The sequence below is a fragment of the Stegodyphus dumicola genome, chromosome X1 (assembly GCF_044657685.1).
Source record: "Stegodyphus dumicola isolate Sdum_Otavi_A_Nest chromosome X1, ASM4465768v1".
Classification (NCBI taxonomy): Eukaryota; Metazoa; Arthropoda; class Arachnida; order Araneae; family Eresidae; genus Stegodyphus; species Stegodyphus dumicola.
In genome coordinates, this window is record NC_140780.1 from 168,591,629 (window position 1) to 168,609,852 (window position 18,224).

Sequence of the window (18,224 nt, forward strand, 5' to 3'; positions counted from 1 at the left end):
TTATAGCCAATACATGATACTAGACAGTAGTGGGTTTGATCAGTATTTGGGTATGCCTAATATCTGTACTAGTATGTGCTGCATAATCTTTTTTTTTAACAATTACTGTATGATTGATTCTAAGCAAAAAAATATAAATACAGTACAAAGTCTAAAATTAGGACGTCCATTATCAGGAATGATCTAAAATCTAGACCTCAAAACCACCAACAATGTTTTTCTGATAGGCTTTACACATTCGTATGAGTCCCAATTCTTAATTTCACTTTGACACTAAATAAAATACCTTGTTATTGAAGAAACAATTATTTTAGAATAAATTTGTATGATTGGTATTTTGGCTCTGTTGCTGCGTATCTGCTTGACACACATCTCAAACTGAAACACTCCCCATAGATACATCGTTGATCTGTCACCAACCTAGTGAATCGTTATTTATTATACTTTCCTTTCATCACCGCATGTTTATCAAAACATGACAACTTGAGTAACGACTCATGTAGCGATGCCTAAACAATTTTTTTATGTTAGTAATTGACTAATAAAGGAGTATGATAACCTTTTATGTTAACATTATGCTCGGCGATAATTACAGATTTAAGTTAAATGCGCTAAAAAATGTTAACGAGGAAAAATTTACCAAACATTTCTTTCCATATGCTGAAAATAGATTTTGTTAATGATACTCATAAACCCAGAGATTACATTTAAGGCTATTTGAATTAAGAATAACTGATTTGTTATTCACATAAACCCAGAACGAGCACGAGAGTTTGTATGGCCGTACCGAGTCACAGAATTTATTACCCAGGTCACAGAATTTAGGAATTCAGGATCAGGCGGTAAGATATCTAGTGCCGGCACTCAATAAGGCTTAAGTATATGTGGGAAGTTATTTATTCAGATGTCTGATAAACCTTAAGCATGTGCAAGAGATAGACATAAGTATAATAAATAACTAAACTAATACAATTCAGGCTTAATTGTCTCAGTGTGCGATAGAAGCAAGATAAAATTTAACGGAACAACTTGTCGTTAGTCGCCAAGCTCATGATGCATAGCCAAATGTATATAGTGAAGGATTACTAATTTTAAAGGTTTTTCTTATATCGCAAAACAAAGGTGAAATTTTCCAATTAACGAATTTTGTAAAGAAGTGTGGTAATAAATAAAGATGATATAAAAGAAGTTTTTCATTGTGATGACAATGCTTCTCAGTCGTCAATCAAATTAATGAATGGCGAAATCTGTAGTATGTTCTAGATCCAGAAAATACCGCTACTGATAGTGAAGAAAGTGACAGAGAAGTTACTGAAATTGAGAAAATTTCGATTGACAAGTTAGCCGGAATTCTCGAAACAGCAGTTACAGGACTTCTACAATGTAATTAAAGAGACTATGTCTTGTCTAAAGAATTAAAGATAAAGTATTAGCACAAAAAACTAGGCAACTTAAACAACTTACATTGAAAGAAATGTTTAATAAGGTAAACAAATAAATATTAAGCTTTTTTTGTAAATTTTGATACCCTTTAGATCATAAATACTTCATTATTTCATAAATCGTTATTTCATGTTTTTAATTTTATAATTTTTACATGCCATCGGTACTAGATTTAAACTGATGATCTAATATCCAGAAAAATCCCGAATCTGGAATTGCTGAAGTCCCGACGAGTCCGGATTTTGGACTTAGTACTGTATATTAATTTGATAGTTCTAATAACATCAGTAGGATGGTGGAATACAGAGGAAAATAATATGCTGAAAAACATAAACCAGTAAAGCCTTGTTCACAAGAGCAGATTCAACCGGTAGCAAAAACTGGCTCTTCCAAAGTGTCCCATTCACACGGCGACAAGCATTAACTGCTTCTCTGAATTGGAGGTAGAACCTCTCGGGAGCAGGGCAAATGGGGAGATTTCCTGTACTGCACTGTGCGGTTTGCTTAATTTTAAGAAAGTGGATGACTTGCAACTGAGTGCTCGCTGCACTGGCAGCGAAACAATTGCATTGGTAGATATCTGAGGATGCGATATCCTCCAAAAGAATTACATGGAACCGTACGAAATACGGAAATTTGTAAACAAGTATGGACAAGGTTATCTGATGGTGGATATTCTAGAAATACCGTTCAAATTAAAACTAAAAACGCACATATTGACTTCATCTCAACGACAGGACTGGTACCTTTGAATGATTTTTTGATTTAAAAACTTTGATCTACTTTTATGAATGTTATTAAATGGTTTTGTAAGACAAAATAATTTTAAGCTGAGAAAAAAATTTTTGCCAGTATTTTTTTTTTTTTTTTTTTTTTTCAATTTTAAATTTTTGGAAGAAAAGTTTAACAGTTAAAATGTCGTTCTTCTCCTAAAATTTTCAATGGTTTTCTCCCATATTTTCTTACTGTATTTATTAGAAAGTTTTTAATAACTTAAAGGATTGATTTTGTAATTAATGAATTAGTTTCTGAGGGAAAAAAAAAACACATTTTTATGCAAAAACTTTGAAACAAATGATCTCAATCACATTTTCACTTCAAATAAATTTTCTTCTCAGTATTTTGCAAAACCCATCAGTGTTTCTATAAAGTATATATTTTGAATAAGCGACAAAAATATTAAATAATTTAGGCCATATCTGTATAAGTTTAAGGACATTAACTAAAAAGATTTATTGAAAAAATGCAAACTGAGAAAAAGCACTTTAAAAAATATAAACGGCCTAAATCGTCATTAAATCATTTCAAATTTCTTTAAAATGTTATTACTGAATTTCAATACATATATATATATATAATGTGATGTACCAGCTTTTGTCGTAGCTTAAATTATCAGACGATAAGTTTAAAAAAAACAGGATCCATTTATTATTATTCAGGAGAAATAGCAGTTGCAAAATCAGATATCCGGAGTAAATAAAAAAGAACTACTAATAACATTTTGTTAGAAGTTTACTGCATCGTGACATTTAAGAAAAAGCCCCCGATATTCTTTTGCGAGTCCTTTTATAGCCTCTGGAAAGGCGGAGCTTCAAAGAAATGACGTCAGCCAATCCAGTTCGCTTTAAATATTTCCAGAACATTCTATAACTGTATGTGTAGAAAAGGCGGGAAAAACAACTTGACTACGGGGCTGTGGATTTAATTCCACATACTTTCAAATAAGAGAATGTTGCCATTAAAAATGAAAAGAACATAGAGTTAGAATTTTAAGTGTATTCTTGACTATGGAATTTTATTATTACATATATATATAAAATAAAACCTAGTACTATTCAGTTGGTTAATATAAACATAAATTACAAGCTTTCATTTAAAATCTTTGTTAAACAGGTTCAAAACAATTTTAATGCATGAATTAATTATAATATATTTTCTAAAATGTTGATAATCAATATTAAAACGTTTATACTTAATGTAAATAATATTAATTTGTCGGTTTATTCATTTTTTCAAAAAGCAAAGTTTGAAATTTTAACAGCCACAAAACATTTTATTTAAAACAGCTCAGCTTTTCTTCTTTTAGTCATTTGGTCTTGTATATAAATTTGCATTTAAATTGAATTGTATTTTAATTAATTAAAGAATTAAACTCCATTGGCATTTTATAGCAGTAGTAAACAATGTCAAAAAAGATGTAAGTAAACGTTAGAAATCCGCCAATTTGATTCGCGTTTGTGACATCATTCACTGGTCACAGTGGGTTGTGGAAGGGATGGAAGATGATGTGCATCTGAGCCGGTCCTGAAGGCGAAACTGCTTCATATCCCCGTTTCTCCCTAATACAAACTGTGGCTGTGCAAAAGAACTTTGCATGTGAACAGGACTTTAAACAGCAGGCTCTTATAATGTTTTTAGGCAGCAAAAGTTAATACCTTTGAAAATGTCATTTTGAAAAATATTTGTTAAAAATTCTTAATATTGCATTAAAATTTAAATCATGTCACAGAATTTAAATAATTCTAAATTCAATGGTTTGTCATATACAAAGGAATTGAAAACCTAAAATAACAGAGTGAATAGTCCCATAAATTAGTATATTAGCTCTAATTTTTAAGAGTAATGCAGTGATAGGTCATTTATTTAGTAGTTTTTTATATATTAAGTCTGTACGGTATTTTTATTGTGCTTGATTTTATTATATATTTATTACATTTCCCCCCTTTTCTGTTACAGGATGATCTTTTGTTCTTGTATAGAGCATTAGAGCATGTTATTAATGTTGGTTCAACGGAGACAGAATCTGCTGTTGGAAATGCTACTAATGGTCATGTAAACAGTAATGGACATGCCATAAAACTGCCATCTGCTTGTAGTAAAGAATCAACTGATGCATGATGATGATGGAAATTAATTCTATAAAGTTATGAAGTTTATATTTTGTTCTAAGAATCAAATCGGGACGTCGGTTGTATTGATAAAGGTTCAGATGCATTTGGTGAAATTTCATTGTCACCTTTTGCCAGCTTATTCAGAAATGTATTTCCAATAAATGCCTCATGCCATACATCAGAGATGATTTCAGTGTTGAAGGTACTATCAATGCTGATATCATCAGTTAATTGTATATCAATGTCTATGATTTGTAAGAGTATGAAAAATATACTAATGCTGATATAATTTTCTGTAAAAGAGTTTTGAGGTGTATATTTCTTCCCTCAATTATGAACAGACTATTAGAGCAATTAGGAATACTGGAGTTGTTGCAAGTGTTCCAAGAAGTTCCAGCTCCTGCACTGCCTATGTACAGTTGTGGTAGCTATGAGAAAGTTATTGATGCCATGATATGCATCTAATTAAGGCTAACTCTATTTGAGTTGCTATTCCTCTGTTATTGACATCTGATTGACGTTACAGAGATATGAGCTAGTCAAGAGCTATGTATTATTATAAGCTTTGCGCTTGCTCAAGATTATTTTTGTTTTGTTTTTGTTTCATTTCTGTATTCTCTAGGCCAGAGCTCTAGATTTCTAACAACTAGAGTGGGAAAGATTCTTTATGCAGTTTTTCATTTGAGGAAATAATAAGTATATTATGGCTTGAGTTTATTTCTAAAATAATATAATCTTAAATATCAATATATATATATATATATATATATATATATATATATATTACAATTGCCTTTGTTCTGTTATGACATGATGTGACTAAAGTAAACCATATTTTAAATTCTGTATCTTGTGTATTTATTATCTTATTGGATTAAAAAACTTATAAATTTGCTTCAAAATTAGAGATTTACCCATAGAACGTGAAATTTTTCTCTTCTGAGAAACTGCATTAGATGAATGTCCTTCAGTATAATTGCATTTATGCCTGATGATTTTTTTGTTATCAGGCTCCATTGTGATTGTGCCTCTAGTTTATGGACTGAATTTTGTAACTCCCACTCACAGTATAAAATTGTTTTCTAAATCTTGCTTATATATTAAGTAGAAATTAAATTGATTTTGAATGTAATTTTATTTAAATATGACCAACGATGCATTATAATTATAATTTCTGACTATTTGTTGCCTGCAAATCACACTAACATTTTATACACACATTATATATATATTTAAGATAAAACAAAATACAATGGCTGCTTTAAGAATAATTGGTGACCTCAAAATTAACTATTCTAGATTTTAATGTTCTCCCCCTAAGTTCATCCTTTCTCCAAAATTCAAGATCTTACCAAATTACATAACACCGCTTGAAAAAGGTAACTAAAATTAACCAGTCATGGCTCAGCTTCACATATGCACCTACATAGTATAAATATTGTGTTGCGAGCTTCCTTTTCCTAGCTTTTACCATGCTAGCAACTCTACGCTGTTTATGCTGTCTAAGATGGTAACATTGTACCGTTTAAACCAGTGTACATAAAAATTTATCGTACTCAACGAAATGATTGAAAAGTAATTTGTCTGCCAAACAGATTATTTGTGTAAAAATAAAGATGGTGTTTCTTCAATTAAGTTTTTATTAGCTACTGCATCAAGCCTTCATCCACAGCCACACAACTGCATTAAAATATATATATGTGTGTGTGTGTGTATGTGTGATTTTAAATTAACTGAACCAAATGGGCAGAAGCACATTATTATTTTTCTTAGAAATTACTTAGTTCCTGAAATGTAAATAAATTTTGTAGATGTATATCTGTTCTGTTTTGTACATATATATGTCTGTATGTCTCTGCGATGAAAACATGCATACACATAATCTCTCATAAATACATGTATATAAATACATTTATAAATATCGGTATGTTTATATATATGCACAAATTTGTACATGCATATATATACCTATATATATATATATATGCATGAAAATTTGAGTGCATATGTGTGTGCCTGTATATAAATATATGTATCGGGAAAATCTAAAATAAAATTAACTATGCAGCTATATTATTACTTCAATACCTGAATTTGTTTTGCATTGAGGGCTTAGGCGAGATGCTGGAATTAGTGGGAGATTAAAAATAATAAAACTCAGAGCTTCGTAATTTGTGTGTTTAAAAAATGTTAACTGTCAATTTCTTTTGGTGGGTATAGTATGTTTTATGTACCACTGAACTTGCATCTTGATCTTTATGTAAATGAGTTTTGTATAAAATCAAATGGATAACATTCATATTCATTACTCCGTTATATAGGTATTCAGTATTGCATGTAATTAAGCCAAACAAAACTGAAATTTTACTGTAATGTGATTTTTGACATAAAGAATTATAAGGGCATTTTTTGGCATCCAGTTGGCCTTTTTAATTTTTTTTAATCCATAGTTAACTGTGAAACTGCTTTAACAGTTTTAATAACTTTGGATACATATTCTTTCTAATAAAAAGCTTAACTTGGTGATGTTTTTATGTAATAGTAATAAGATAAGCTTATTATTTAAAATACTAATATGTCCTGTTACATTATGAGGATATTTTTTTAGGGACATACTGCTTGTATGCAATGAATATAAATAATTCCTAGCTTAGTCAAGGAGTGTAATGATATAGATTTAGTCTACAGTTGTTAAATATTTAATCTATGAAATGTTGTTTCAATTATTATTTAAGCAAGAATATATGATATACATTGCTCATTGCTGAATATTCATTTTGATATCATCTGAAGGTGGGAATACTTATCTAATACCCTCATGTGGAATTACAAGTCTGACTTTCTTAAACTGTGTTGTTAATGTGCAACACATTTATTATTAAATATGAAATTAGTATACTTCATGTCAGTGAGTTACATAAAACATAAAATGGGCTATTTTTAGCAAAGTAATGAAATATTTCTATGTAGGAAAGAAACAATTGACGTGCTGGAAAGGGAAAAATGTTTTTTGTTTTCTCAATTTATAATAGTAATTAGATGCATATAAATTATTGAATGTTTAATATGCACTTGTATAAGATAAAGATTTTCAGAAGTTATTAGAGCTAAGAATGTAGAAAAGAATTGTGAGTAAAAATTTGTACTTTTCAAATGTATATAATAAATTCATATGTAAGTGTCCTATTCTCAGCATATTTTTGTTTCCAATTTAAGAAACATGTTTTTGTCTGTAGTTTGCTCTCTTATGGCATCTAAGAAATCTGCTTTGCAGATTAGAAAGAAGGTTGATTTACAGATCTGAAATCTATTTAAAGAATGTATTTTTATAGAAAATCTCACCTGAGTAATTTTATCTGAAGTACATCTCCAGTTATTATGAAACTTAGAAGTAATTAACTCAAATTATTATAGAAATTTTACAGAAAATAAAATGCATTTTTATGACATAGAAATGCAAAGTTACTTCATTCAATAGCATGAAAGAATAGTTCATATTTTTATGCTTCACTCAGTTAACTTTATGTAAATTTTTTAATAATGTGGCACACATTTCTGCGATATTGAGCAAAACCTTAACACACAACCTATTTTTGAATAAGCAGTACTATGAAAATTTCCATGAGTATTATTAAACTTTATATAGCAACTGTGTTAATATTGCCAGCTTAAGTAATTGTTAACACATATTTTTTTGTCCTTTATCATACCTGTTTTAAACATGTGTTGAATGGATGTCATAATTTATGCTTTTCAGATTCTGCTGTATACTTTATATAAATTTTATTTTGATAGCCGAAGTTTAGCTTTCTTTCCCATTTGATTTTGTTCTTGGAAACAAGGTCTATTTTTTAATATGAAGCACATGAGATGTATTTATGTTTTATTTGTGATACGGTTTATGTTTATGCAGGCACATGAGTTTTCTAGAGCAGCTGTATCTAAGCCATGATTTCATATTTTATTTTGTGGGACCATGAAATTTTGTGATATATTGGATTTCTAGTTTGAAATAAGTTGTTCCATATGTTGTACTTTTTTTGTGTTAATTTTGTTATTTTTGGTGTGACAATTTCTAAGTGGCTTACAATGATTTTTATAAAATAGATATAAAATTTATCTAATTTTTAACTGTTAGCTTTTAGAATCTTTCATAATTGTTCATTTTAAGTTATATAAAATCACTTTTTACTGCTAATTATTCCAGCACGATTGTGTGAAGTTTGTTTTCCAAATTTGCTAATGAAAGAATGAACTTCTTATTTTTAGTGCTACACATTGCTGGGGCTATTTTATACATATATTTATTGTTTTATTTAAAATTTTAGTCAGTAATGTTACAGGAATAAATTTTTTCCTGTGTAAGGGTAGTAAAAAGGGGCATGCATATTTACATTGTTCACTTAATTTTGGAAACTTTTTATAAAAAATGTAATACACTAGAGTAAAAGGTATGTGAATGAAATTTTGTTATATTATTTATACAAACTCATTAGCTGTCATGTCTATATGTATGTATTTTATGCAGAATGTCTCAGTCAGTATCTGCTTATCATAGTCATCATTTGATAGCTTTTGATCTACTGTAATGTAATTCTTTTAAGTATTTTGTGCATTGTGAAATAGCTTGAATGTTCACAAATATTCGATTTCTGATTAGCGGTAACTGAATAATTGCTTATTCTACAGCATATGACTATCTGTTTTAAACACCTTGCATTAATTTTTTACCTCTTTTCATATTAATTATTAGTAATTGGTATGAAACTGAATTAGAAGGTGTATTTAAATATTACTCTTAATTCAGCTTTATATTGGTTGCTCATATGGAATGTGTGAATATATTTTAGAGTTATCAATGATCAGCTTAAAATATTTTTAAACTTTATCCTTGTAATTAACTGCATTATTCAGTGTAATATAGAAAACAATTTATTTTCTCTCCTGATAAATGAAATATTTAGATATGCTAGATTTTAACAAATTTTTATTAGAGATTAACTATATGAGTATAATTGCATTCATCTTATTTTGTGATGGAGAAAATGAATGAAATAATGACTTTGTGTGTCTTTTAACTAAGAAGATTTTTTGCCTTTTTTTACCATAATTTTTCAAAGTATTTTTTTTACTATCTGTTATTTTTGTAAATATTTATTGATTTTAATTTTTTTGTAATATTTTTGTTTAATTTTACAATTATCATCTTCAATATTTTTTATAAAATGTAGAAAAAATTAATTCTGTTATATAGTCAATGTGTATTTTTTTAACACATCCCCTTCCTTCTCTGTGCTGATCAAAAGATTTATGAATGCTGTAACAGAATATTAACTAGCTATGGATTTGAACTATGTGAGAAGAAATATTGGAACAGTATTATGATCAAGGCAATTGTTGCTCAAGCAGTGAAATATGTTTACTTGAAAACAAAATAAATTTATCCCTATGATATTTTGATAATGTCTGTTGTTTTTTTTTTTTTTTTTACATGTATATCTGCTCAATTGTGCATATTCCCTTCTACCGAAAAAAAGACAAATAAAATTTTTAAACGTATTTAATAGGTTACAAATGTTTATTACCCTTTAAATTTTTATTGCAAAATGCTGATTATTTTCTTTATATAGTTATTTTCTTGGCACTGAAGCAATTAAATGCTCAATAAACTATGTACATTGAAAGTCTTTTTATACAGCCTTTTAGATGCCACATCATGGTATTTCTGTTCACCTGTACATCCTCAGTTCATCTAAACTAGTAAACATACACTACATATAGGACAAAAAGCAAACCTGGCCTTTTCTTTCAGTGGAAAAGTATTTAAATTATTTATAATTTGAATCAATTGGTCAATATAAAAATTATTCAGATACCTTTCTTCATTCAAATCTGCAAAGGCTATAGTTATCAAAGTATGTCCCTAAAATACCTCACATTCGTAATAATTTAAGAACCCTACACAGTTTCTATGTTGTAAAAATGATTCAGACATGCTCAAATATTTGAAGGTTATAGAAACTGATTTGCCCCTGGCAAGAATAAACTTCTGTATTTTTTTTTTAATTTCATATGTGCCATTTCTTCACACAGGTATTTCCTTCTTTCTTCCACATTTGTTTTGTTATGCAGATGTCATCAAACTTTTCTCCTAATGCTATTTTGCAGGCGCCTATATAAGACATGTGATATCTATATGGTGATGCATGAACCTAAAAACAGAGAAACAAATATATTTTAAGAAACATTTACAAAATTCCTAATATTTTATCTTTATGAATAGTATTTCAGACCTCAGTACTTGTTGGAATATCTGATTTAAAATTGAGGTCCTCATAAATTTTCGTAAAAATATAAATAAAACCAGAAGTAATTTTCATAAACTGGAAAATGTACTTATTATTTCTTTTAATGTTACAAATTAATTCTTGAAATTTTGTTTATCTGTAACATCCAAATCATTTGATAGTTGGCACTACATCTTTTGAAATTTGAATTATTACTTAAGCTTGTAACAAGAAAATTTTTCTATTTGTGGAAGGTATACTTACTTTGGGACTTATTGTATCTGGTGTCAATTTGTCAATTTCTTTTTCAAGCCTCTCTACAAAACCAGGTAATAACGTCAAACCTCCGCTGATGAAAATACTTCGAGTCATTTCTCTTCTCAAATCTACTCCACACTCCTGGATAGCATTATGAACTAATTTGTGCAGTCCTGGATTGTCTAATCCCCATCGTTCAGGAGTAAATAAGCCTTCTGGAACATGAAATCTTCCCATATCTAGAACTATTTCACTGAAAATACAAAGATCATATAAGAGTTGTTTTAAAATACATTGGGGGACAATTTCTAAGCATAGATGACAGTAGCAGTGATAGCAGCTACACAATGGATGACAGAAAAATATGGAAATTAGCATAAGTGTGTGATACAGTTAGACATATGGTACGTATGCAAATTTTCGATTGCCGAAGTTGATCATCACATTATAGCACTGATAGAAGATTTAAGGATTTGACACGTATTGACCATTATTATTCAAAAGCAAAATTTTAACAGGAAAGAATTGGTTGACGAACTTGCAATTTTTTGTATGTCTTCTCGACATCACTTAGGTGATTTTACGCATGTTCATATATTGGCAGGTTTGAAGACGAGAAAATATAATGGATGTTGCTAGGAACTTGCAGAAGATAGGTACATAGTGCTATCGACAAAAAGGAACCGGCACTACTTCCTGCTGACTGGCAAGTGAATCTCTCAAAAAACTGTAGCCAGATGTTTGCATCAAGGAGTACTATACACCTGCCATCCTGTTGTTTGCATTCCATTTTCTAGATGTCGCCGTTCCACCCATTTGTAATAGTGTCGTTAGCATTGCAATCAGAGAGAAGATTGGGCCTGTGCACTATTCTCAGATGAACGTTGGTTCAATCTCTCATCTGATTCCAGATGACAACTGATGTGGCGTGAGAATGGTACTGTTCAGGGCCGTTCCTAACAGGTTTGCAGCATCTAAAAGTATCCGCAGGTGGCCGGACTCTTACAACACCATGCCTAAATATTTCATTGTAAGTACTTGTCATGTGTAAGTACGTTTTATATAGTTTGTCATATGCAAGTGTTTAGTAAGCATGAAATAAATATTTTATTTATCATTGAGTATATATTTTAAATTTTGAGGCGGCAATCTTAGGAAAGTTACATGGGTAGCCAATGGCCCTGGTACTACTGCATATAGTCTAGCCAACGTATGGGAAAGGGACCAATATCCTACATGTAATGTCATGGTATGGACTGGTATCATGATCAATGTCTGTGTGTCACTCTATTGCTTCCAGCTAAGTGGCCAACCATACATTAATAATGTTATGTTGTTTCATGTTTGCATGTTCCGTGGTACTGCTGGAGATAAATTTATTTTTATGGACGACAATACAACATGTTTTCGAAAAGTCTCTGTCCAGTAGTGTCTAGAGAGTGAGGATATTAAACATCCTCTATGGCCAGCACACTGTCTAGATCTGAATTCCTCTGAAAATGTTGGAGGAGGTCTTGCTGGTCTAATATGTCGTTCAATAAACAAGAACACCCTCATCCGTGCACTGATAGAAGAATGAGATAAATTATCCCAACAGATGCTGGATAATGCTGTGCAAAGCATGAGACATGTGAACATTGCATTGTCCTCCATGATGCCCATTTCTCATACTGACATAGGCCAGAATGCTTGCTGATGGTAATGGCATATTTTTCACTTTTACATATTCAGCACAAAATGACCATTTTGTCCTTTGAACACTTTTCAAAGCCTTCTGGATTTCAGAGCACAATAAATTATGTTTATTGTTATGTCCTAGTATTCTGGCATTATTTTATTATATCCAGCCACACATACTTTTTTTTATGAGGTATATTTGTGATCCATCCTTAGCAATTGTCCATTAGTTTGGTTTTCTTGATTTCTTTTTAATTCATTTACAATTTATATTAAAATTAATCTGTTATGCTACTTAATAGGAAAAGTCTAAACACTAGATTACATTTTGTTCTTAAAATAATGTTACTGTTTGTGTTGCAACCTAAGTACAGAGAAAGATTTTTCATGACATTAATTTTAGGAAAGAAATCTTAAATCATACTAACTCCCAAGGACAATCTTCTTTGAAAAAATGACTCGTGGAGATAGACATCTCAAAATCTTCTGGATTTGTGTGATACCTCTGTAGTTCTTCATTATAATCATCAGCCACATAACAAAGCTGTTCCAGTATATAACGTGCCAAATAGGACTCAACATCACTAACTAAACTAAAAAAAGAAAAAAATTGTGTTTAGAGCCTGGTAATTATGAGAATTCAAACTTAATAGTCATCTATGAGATTACTGAACTTATAATTTAAACATGAGGGATTTCTGTAGTAAAATATAAATACATTTGTAAAGATTATCACTTTGTAGAACTTATCATTTAAACATGTGGATTTCTATAGGAAAATATAAATACATTTGTAAGACACTTTGCAATAATAAATATATGATCTCGAGCAGTAGTTTCTTTGAATTTTCTAAAGTATTAAAAATGTCATCATATATTATGTCAAACTTGGTTTTAAATTTAAGAGAAACATGTTTTTCAGGGACATATCCTGAATTTCCACTAACAGCATGTTGCTTAACACCAAATGCTTAAAAAATGGCATTAATGCATGGGTGGGAGATCCAGATCAGAGCTGACAAGCCTTCTTAAATCTCTCAGTGTCTGAATTTAAATCATGTAAATTGAAAAAAAAAAAAAAAAAAAAAAATATTGCTGGAAAAAAGTGTCGGGGAAATATAAAAATTTTAATGACCAATTCTTATAACCTTAAACCGTGCAAATTTCATTTTTCCCAAGTAATTTTTTCTGGTTAATTTTTATTTGATCTGAGGTGTTTTAACATGGTATCAAGTAGTAGTTATGTTATAGATAGGAGAGTATTTTATGAAGCCTTAACAAATATTAGTAAGTAAATAGTTATATTTAATTTTGCTTTAAATGTGCATATTTAAAGCATAAAAAAATCCCTGCTAATTTTATTCACATAATTATATACACATTAATTTTATTGTCATTGTATTTGAAAGTATTTTAATGAATAATTTTTTTCTTACCTTCTCTTTCACCAGTATTAAAAAACAAAATTACAAAATTCAGTGAAATTGGCTCATAACCCATTTAGTTCTTACTTAAATTCTTGTTCTAAATTTTAAGTTAATATATTTCACATTAAAATCCTGTTTCATAATTCAAATTATGCATCTAGCCTTAAGTCAAATTTGACAGTTTAAAATCCATTTAAAGTCGCGTCATCGTGTGGCTCGAAAAACCTTTTGGTTTTTCGGACTTCAAAGATTGACAACTATGGCAGTTATGTATGTTATATTTTTCCAAAGCGTTAAAAACATCCTAATTTTTATTTCATTCAAGCTTGGATTATAAACTTTAGAAGCCCCCAATTTTTTTGGGGGGGCCTTAGTTTATGACAGTCTTAGTTTATTTAGGGTTGCTAGTAACTAATTACTGATTTATATGAGTGATATCCTTGATATACTCGTAACAACAACTTAAAAATATCAATCGTAGAAAGTGTTGTATAGTAATTAGTTTTTTATTCTAAATTTCTGGTGAGTTTTCCTGCGATTAATTATTTTAGGCCCAAATTGCTTAAAGTAATTTATTAATAAAAATCTAAGTTCTAAAATCTTGTCAAGTAATTTAATTTCTTAAAATATTAAACGGAATCGCTAATCACAAAGTTAAACTTTGGGATATCATTAAGGCTCTTAGGCACACCAGCGGCCGAGCTGTAATGTCGCTGAACACTAGATTCAGGGCTTGAATTCCGGCGAACGGGCTGGCTGCATGGACGTTTTCATAGTTTTAGCTATGTGTAACGTATATACGAGCCAGTTTCTCTTAGAAAGTCATCTGAGAAAGGCATGCCTCCTTTTAGGCAGGTAGGCCCTCTACAGCTTTGCCAATAATTGCATAATCAAATGAGCCAAACCATATAGGCTGTTAGCAAAAAGACCTTTCTTTAGTAAAAGACAGTGTTTTTAAATATGATTCCAAAGTATATTGAAATTTAAGGCAAAAATAATTGATTAAAATTGATTCATCGCTTCGTAATTTATATACAGCATTCATAAAAATGTTTTCATTTTGAAACACTTGGAATTTTATGTTCAGTCAGTTAGTTTAAACGTGCGTTACATTTAATCAGAGCTGAAACTGCGCCGGAGCTCTAAATAAGCAGGCTCCGGCACTTCTTTTATGCAACTGGAAGAACAGCTTCAGTAGAAATTTTGATCTCGAAAATTTTATATTTAGTAATAAAATTATATTAAAAACCGCTTATTAAATTTTTATTTCTCTTTACGTTTTATTAAATGTTAATTATTTCATTAATTGTTTAATTATTTTAATGATTAATTATTTGGTTTTTTAATTATTAATGATTTTATTAATCATTTTACTTATTTATTTATTCTTATTCCTCTTTCCTGACGGTCTTCCGTAGGGCTCCAGCACTTCTACTTTTAGAAATTAAGCCCTGCATTTAATTACACTTATATTCCCATTAGCTCTGAATTTTCTTAGCATCACTTTTCTGACACAGTTTTAAGATGTTCGAAATCCGCCACACTTCCGGAGAGAAAATTTTGGCGGGAAAAGGGTTGATTATTCATGAAAAAAAATTAATTATTTTTTAAAAATTCTTGGCGTTCGCGGTTGGAAAAACTCACCCTTTAAAAAAAAAATTTTTTTTATTTTTTTTAAAGTTTAAGGGAATGTGGTTAGCCATTAAACCTTTTGAGTAATTTGTTCCCTTCAGTCTCCTCGCCGATGATTATTCTTTTGATCGAGACTTCTTAATGTACCATGAGTAGCGGGATGCCGGGAGTTTTTTCTCTTTAGCCAAAGTCTGCCCTTCTGATGAAGTTACCCGATGAACAAAAAGACAATTGTGTACTGATATCTCATGGTCAGGTATCATGAGACCTATGAACTTGTGGATCAATAAGATCAATAACAAGTTAGCTTACCTTTCTGTAGCGAATGGTAACCAGAGATAAAATTGGTTTTTGATTATGATCCATCCTACAACCAAAAAACAAGACTTCTGAGTGAATGAAAATGAATTCTAATGAAACAAATCCTAATCATTTTGGTAAAGTTAAGTTATCTGAATACGGGCAAAGCCACAGGGACTATCTGTCAAAGATGAGTGATGTCTTCGTGGAGTACTTTCTGAGGGATTATGGGATTCAAGTGTTCCACATGAGGAAAATCCACCATGCAGCCAGCCCGTTCGCCTGAGTTCGAATCTAAGCCAAGTCGAACTACTAGCATTCAGCGGTTTTAACCACTTAGCCACTGACGGGATCCCCAGTACTTTGACTGAAGAGAACGCATAAATGAACAAATAAATCAGAGACAAGTACTCTCATATATATGTAAGGTTTTACGTACTATATGTTGAGTTCTACAGTAATGGAAGTTTGTGTTTAAGTCCTGCATACTCTGCTAACTGCTTGTGCTACACATAAACGTCCACTAGCTAGGGGGTATTTAAATTAACATAACAGAAAGTTAAATTTCAGATGCGGATATCACAGTCAAAAACTACTCATAAAATAGACTAATTAAAGTAGATCAGATATTTAGCGACGCGCATTTTAAACATCGGATAGCAAGACGCTAAAGGCAGAATACAGCTTAGGAGACATTAAGGCAGAGCTGGCAATACGATAAGACGCGGCTACCAGCAGCTCTAATCTTAACATGCAAAACCCTCACGAATAATAGATTTGCATTCTGTTGAGGACTATGGGAGATGTTGTATTAAAGGCTTAAACCATAATAATTGGTTAATTAACATAAAATACGTTATATATATATATATATAATGTGGTCAACTGAAATCCATTCATTGACCACTAATCCAATATGGTGTGAATGTTCAGTTTTAGTGATATATCATGACATGACATTTATCTTATGACATTTATGACATGACATTTATCTTTATTTATATACAGTATAAATTATGAGGCAGTGATTTTTGCCTTTGCGAAAATAACCATTTAAAGACGAAGTTCTGCACACACAATTCGTCCAAGCAAGTTCTACGAGCTGTCATAGAATTCTTCAGTGCTGAAGGAAGTCAATCAGCTGACGTGTTTCGTGAGATGAAGAAAGCGTATGGCGACTCAAGTGTTTTGAAAAGAGTGATGGTGGATTGGGCAATAATGCTTAGGGAAGGACTGAATTAACAAGTGATAATTCCAGTCCTAGTCAAGCCCATGTTATTGCCATAGAGATGGAACATCACTGAAGATTTTGAAAAGTCTGAGGTATCACAAGGTGTGCGTGTAGTGGGTTCCCAGGATGTTGACGGAGGGACAAATATTAGAGCGTCAGACGTTTTACTCAGATACTGAACAGAAGGCCAACCTTCAAAATTTTACATGGATGGCATTCGCAGATAGGTCACAGAATGGAACAATTGTATGATTGCTTATGGTTCTGAAAAACAAGTGCTGTCATATATTCATCATAAATGCCTGTAAGTAGTGAACACAGAGTAGTTAAATATAATTGTTATTTTTCAAATATTATCTACATAAGCATTTCTGTTGATCAAACTACATATATTTAAAGAAAGGAATTTATATCACCCGGACAGTTTGAAAAATCAAACATTTTGCCTGTTGGTAATTGAGTGCTCAAGATAGCCTCTCTTGAAATAGCAAACATTTTTCTTTGGTTCTTTCACTTTGACAGCGCGCCAAGTCACCTATCATTGGCAGTGAAGAAAGTTTCGGTTAAAAATATAGCAACGCTTTCCATGGCTTTTTTTGCTCCCAAAACTCAAAACGAGGCCATCATTTTGAGAAAAAGTGTCCAGACAGCGTCGATGAGGGCATTAAATATCCCAAATAAAGACTTTTTCCAATGCTGTGAAGGGTGGCAGTAACACTGGAATCATTGGATGTGATTCATGGGACTCCCTGTTTTGAAAGCAATAAATTCTAATCGTATATATTCAATAATTTTTTAATAGACAATTCTCATTACTTTTGGCACAGACTGTATATTCTGAAAAGTTAACAGAACATGTAATTTTTCTTCGGATCCCTCAACAAATTAACGATATATAATGCGAATCATCATTAAAGGTAGATTAACTATCGTTTTCCTTTTTTTAGTGATAAAATTAAGTAAAACTTCACTTACCTGATATTTTTTTCAGCAAGGACATGCTTTAGATGGTGTATCATTCTTTGTCCGCCATATGGTAGTCTTGTTACTCCACTTTCTATTATGTATCCTAAAATCA

The 18,224-nt window shown here is 30.8% G+C and overlaps 2 protein-coding genes across 7 annotated transcripts in view; one reads left to right on the plus strand and one right to left on the minus strand.

Moving 5' to 3' along the window:
• Window positions 1–9,788, plus strand: part of Ptp99A (Protein tyrosine phosphatase 99A) — a 391,659-nt gene extending 381,871 nt beyond the window's left edge. For both annotated transcript variants that reach the window (XM_085807688.1, XM_085807689.1), the window contains one exon: window positions 4,180–9,788. In XM_085807688.1, coding sequence (XP_085663814.1) covers window positions 4,180–4,341 — 162 coding nt within the window. In that variant the 3' untranslated portion in view covers window positions 4,342–9,788. The remainder of the gene's footprint in view (window positions 1–4,179) is intronic.
• Window positions 9,789–9,878: 90 nt separating this feature from the next.
• The window catches only part of LOC118194027 (uncharacterized), a 359,931-nt gene continuing 351,585 nt past the window's right edge, over window positions 9,879–18,224 (minus strand). For all 5 annotated transcript variants that reach the window (XM_035365210.2, XM_035365209.2, XM_035365211.2 and 2 more), the window contains 4 exons: window positions 18,122–18,215; window positions 12,985–13,149; window positions 10,886–11,132; window positions 9,879–10,546 (listed from right to left, as the gene is read on the minus strand). In XM_035365210.2, coding sequence (XP_035221101.1) covers window positions 10,403–10,546; window positions 10,886–11,132; window positions 12,985–13,149; window positions 18,122–18,215 — 650 coding nt within the window. In that variant the 3' untranslated portion in view covers window positions 9,879–10,402. The remainder of the gene's footprint in view (window positions 10,547–10,885; window positions 11,133–12,984; window positions 13,150–18,121; window positions 18,216–18,224) is intronic.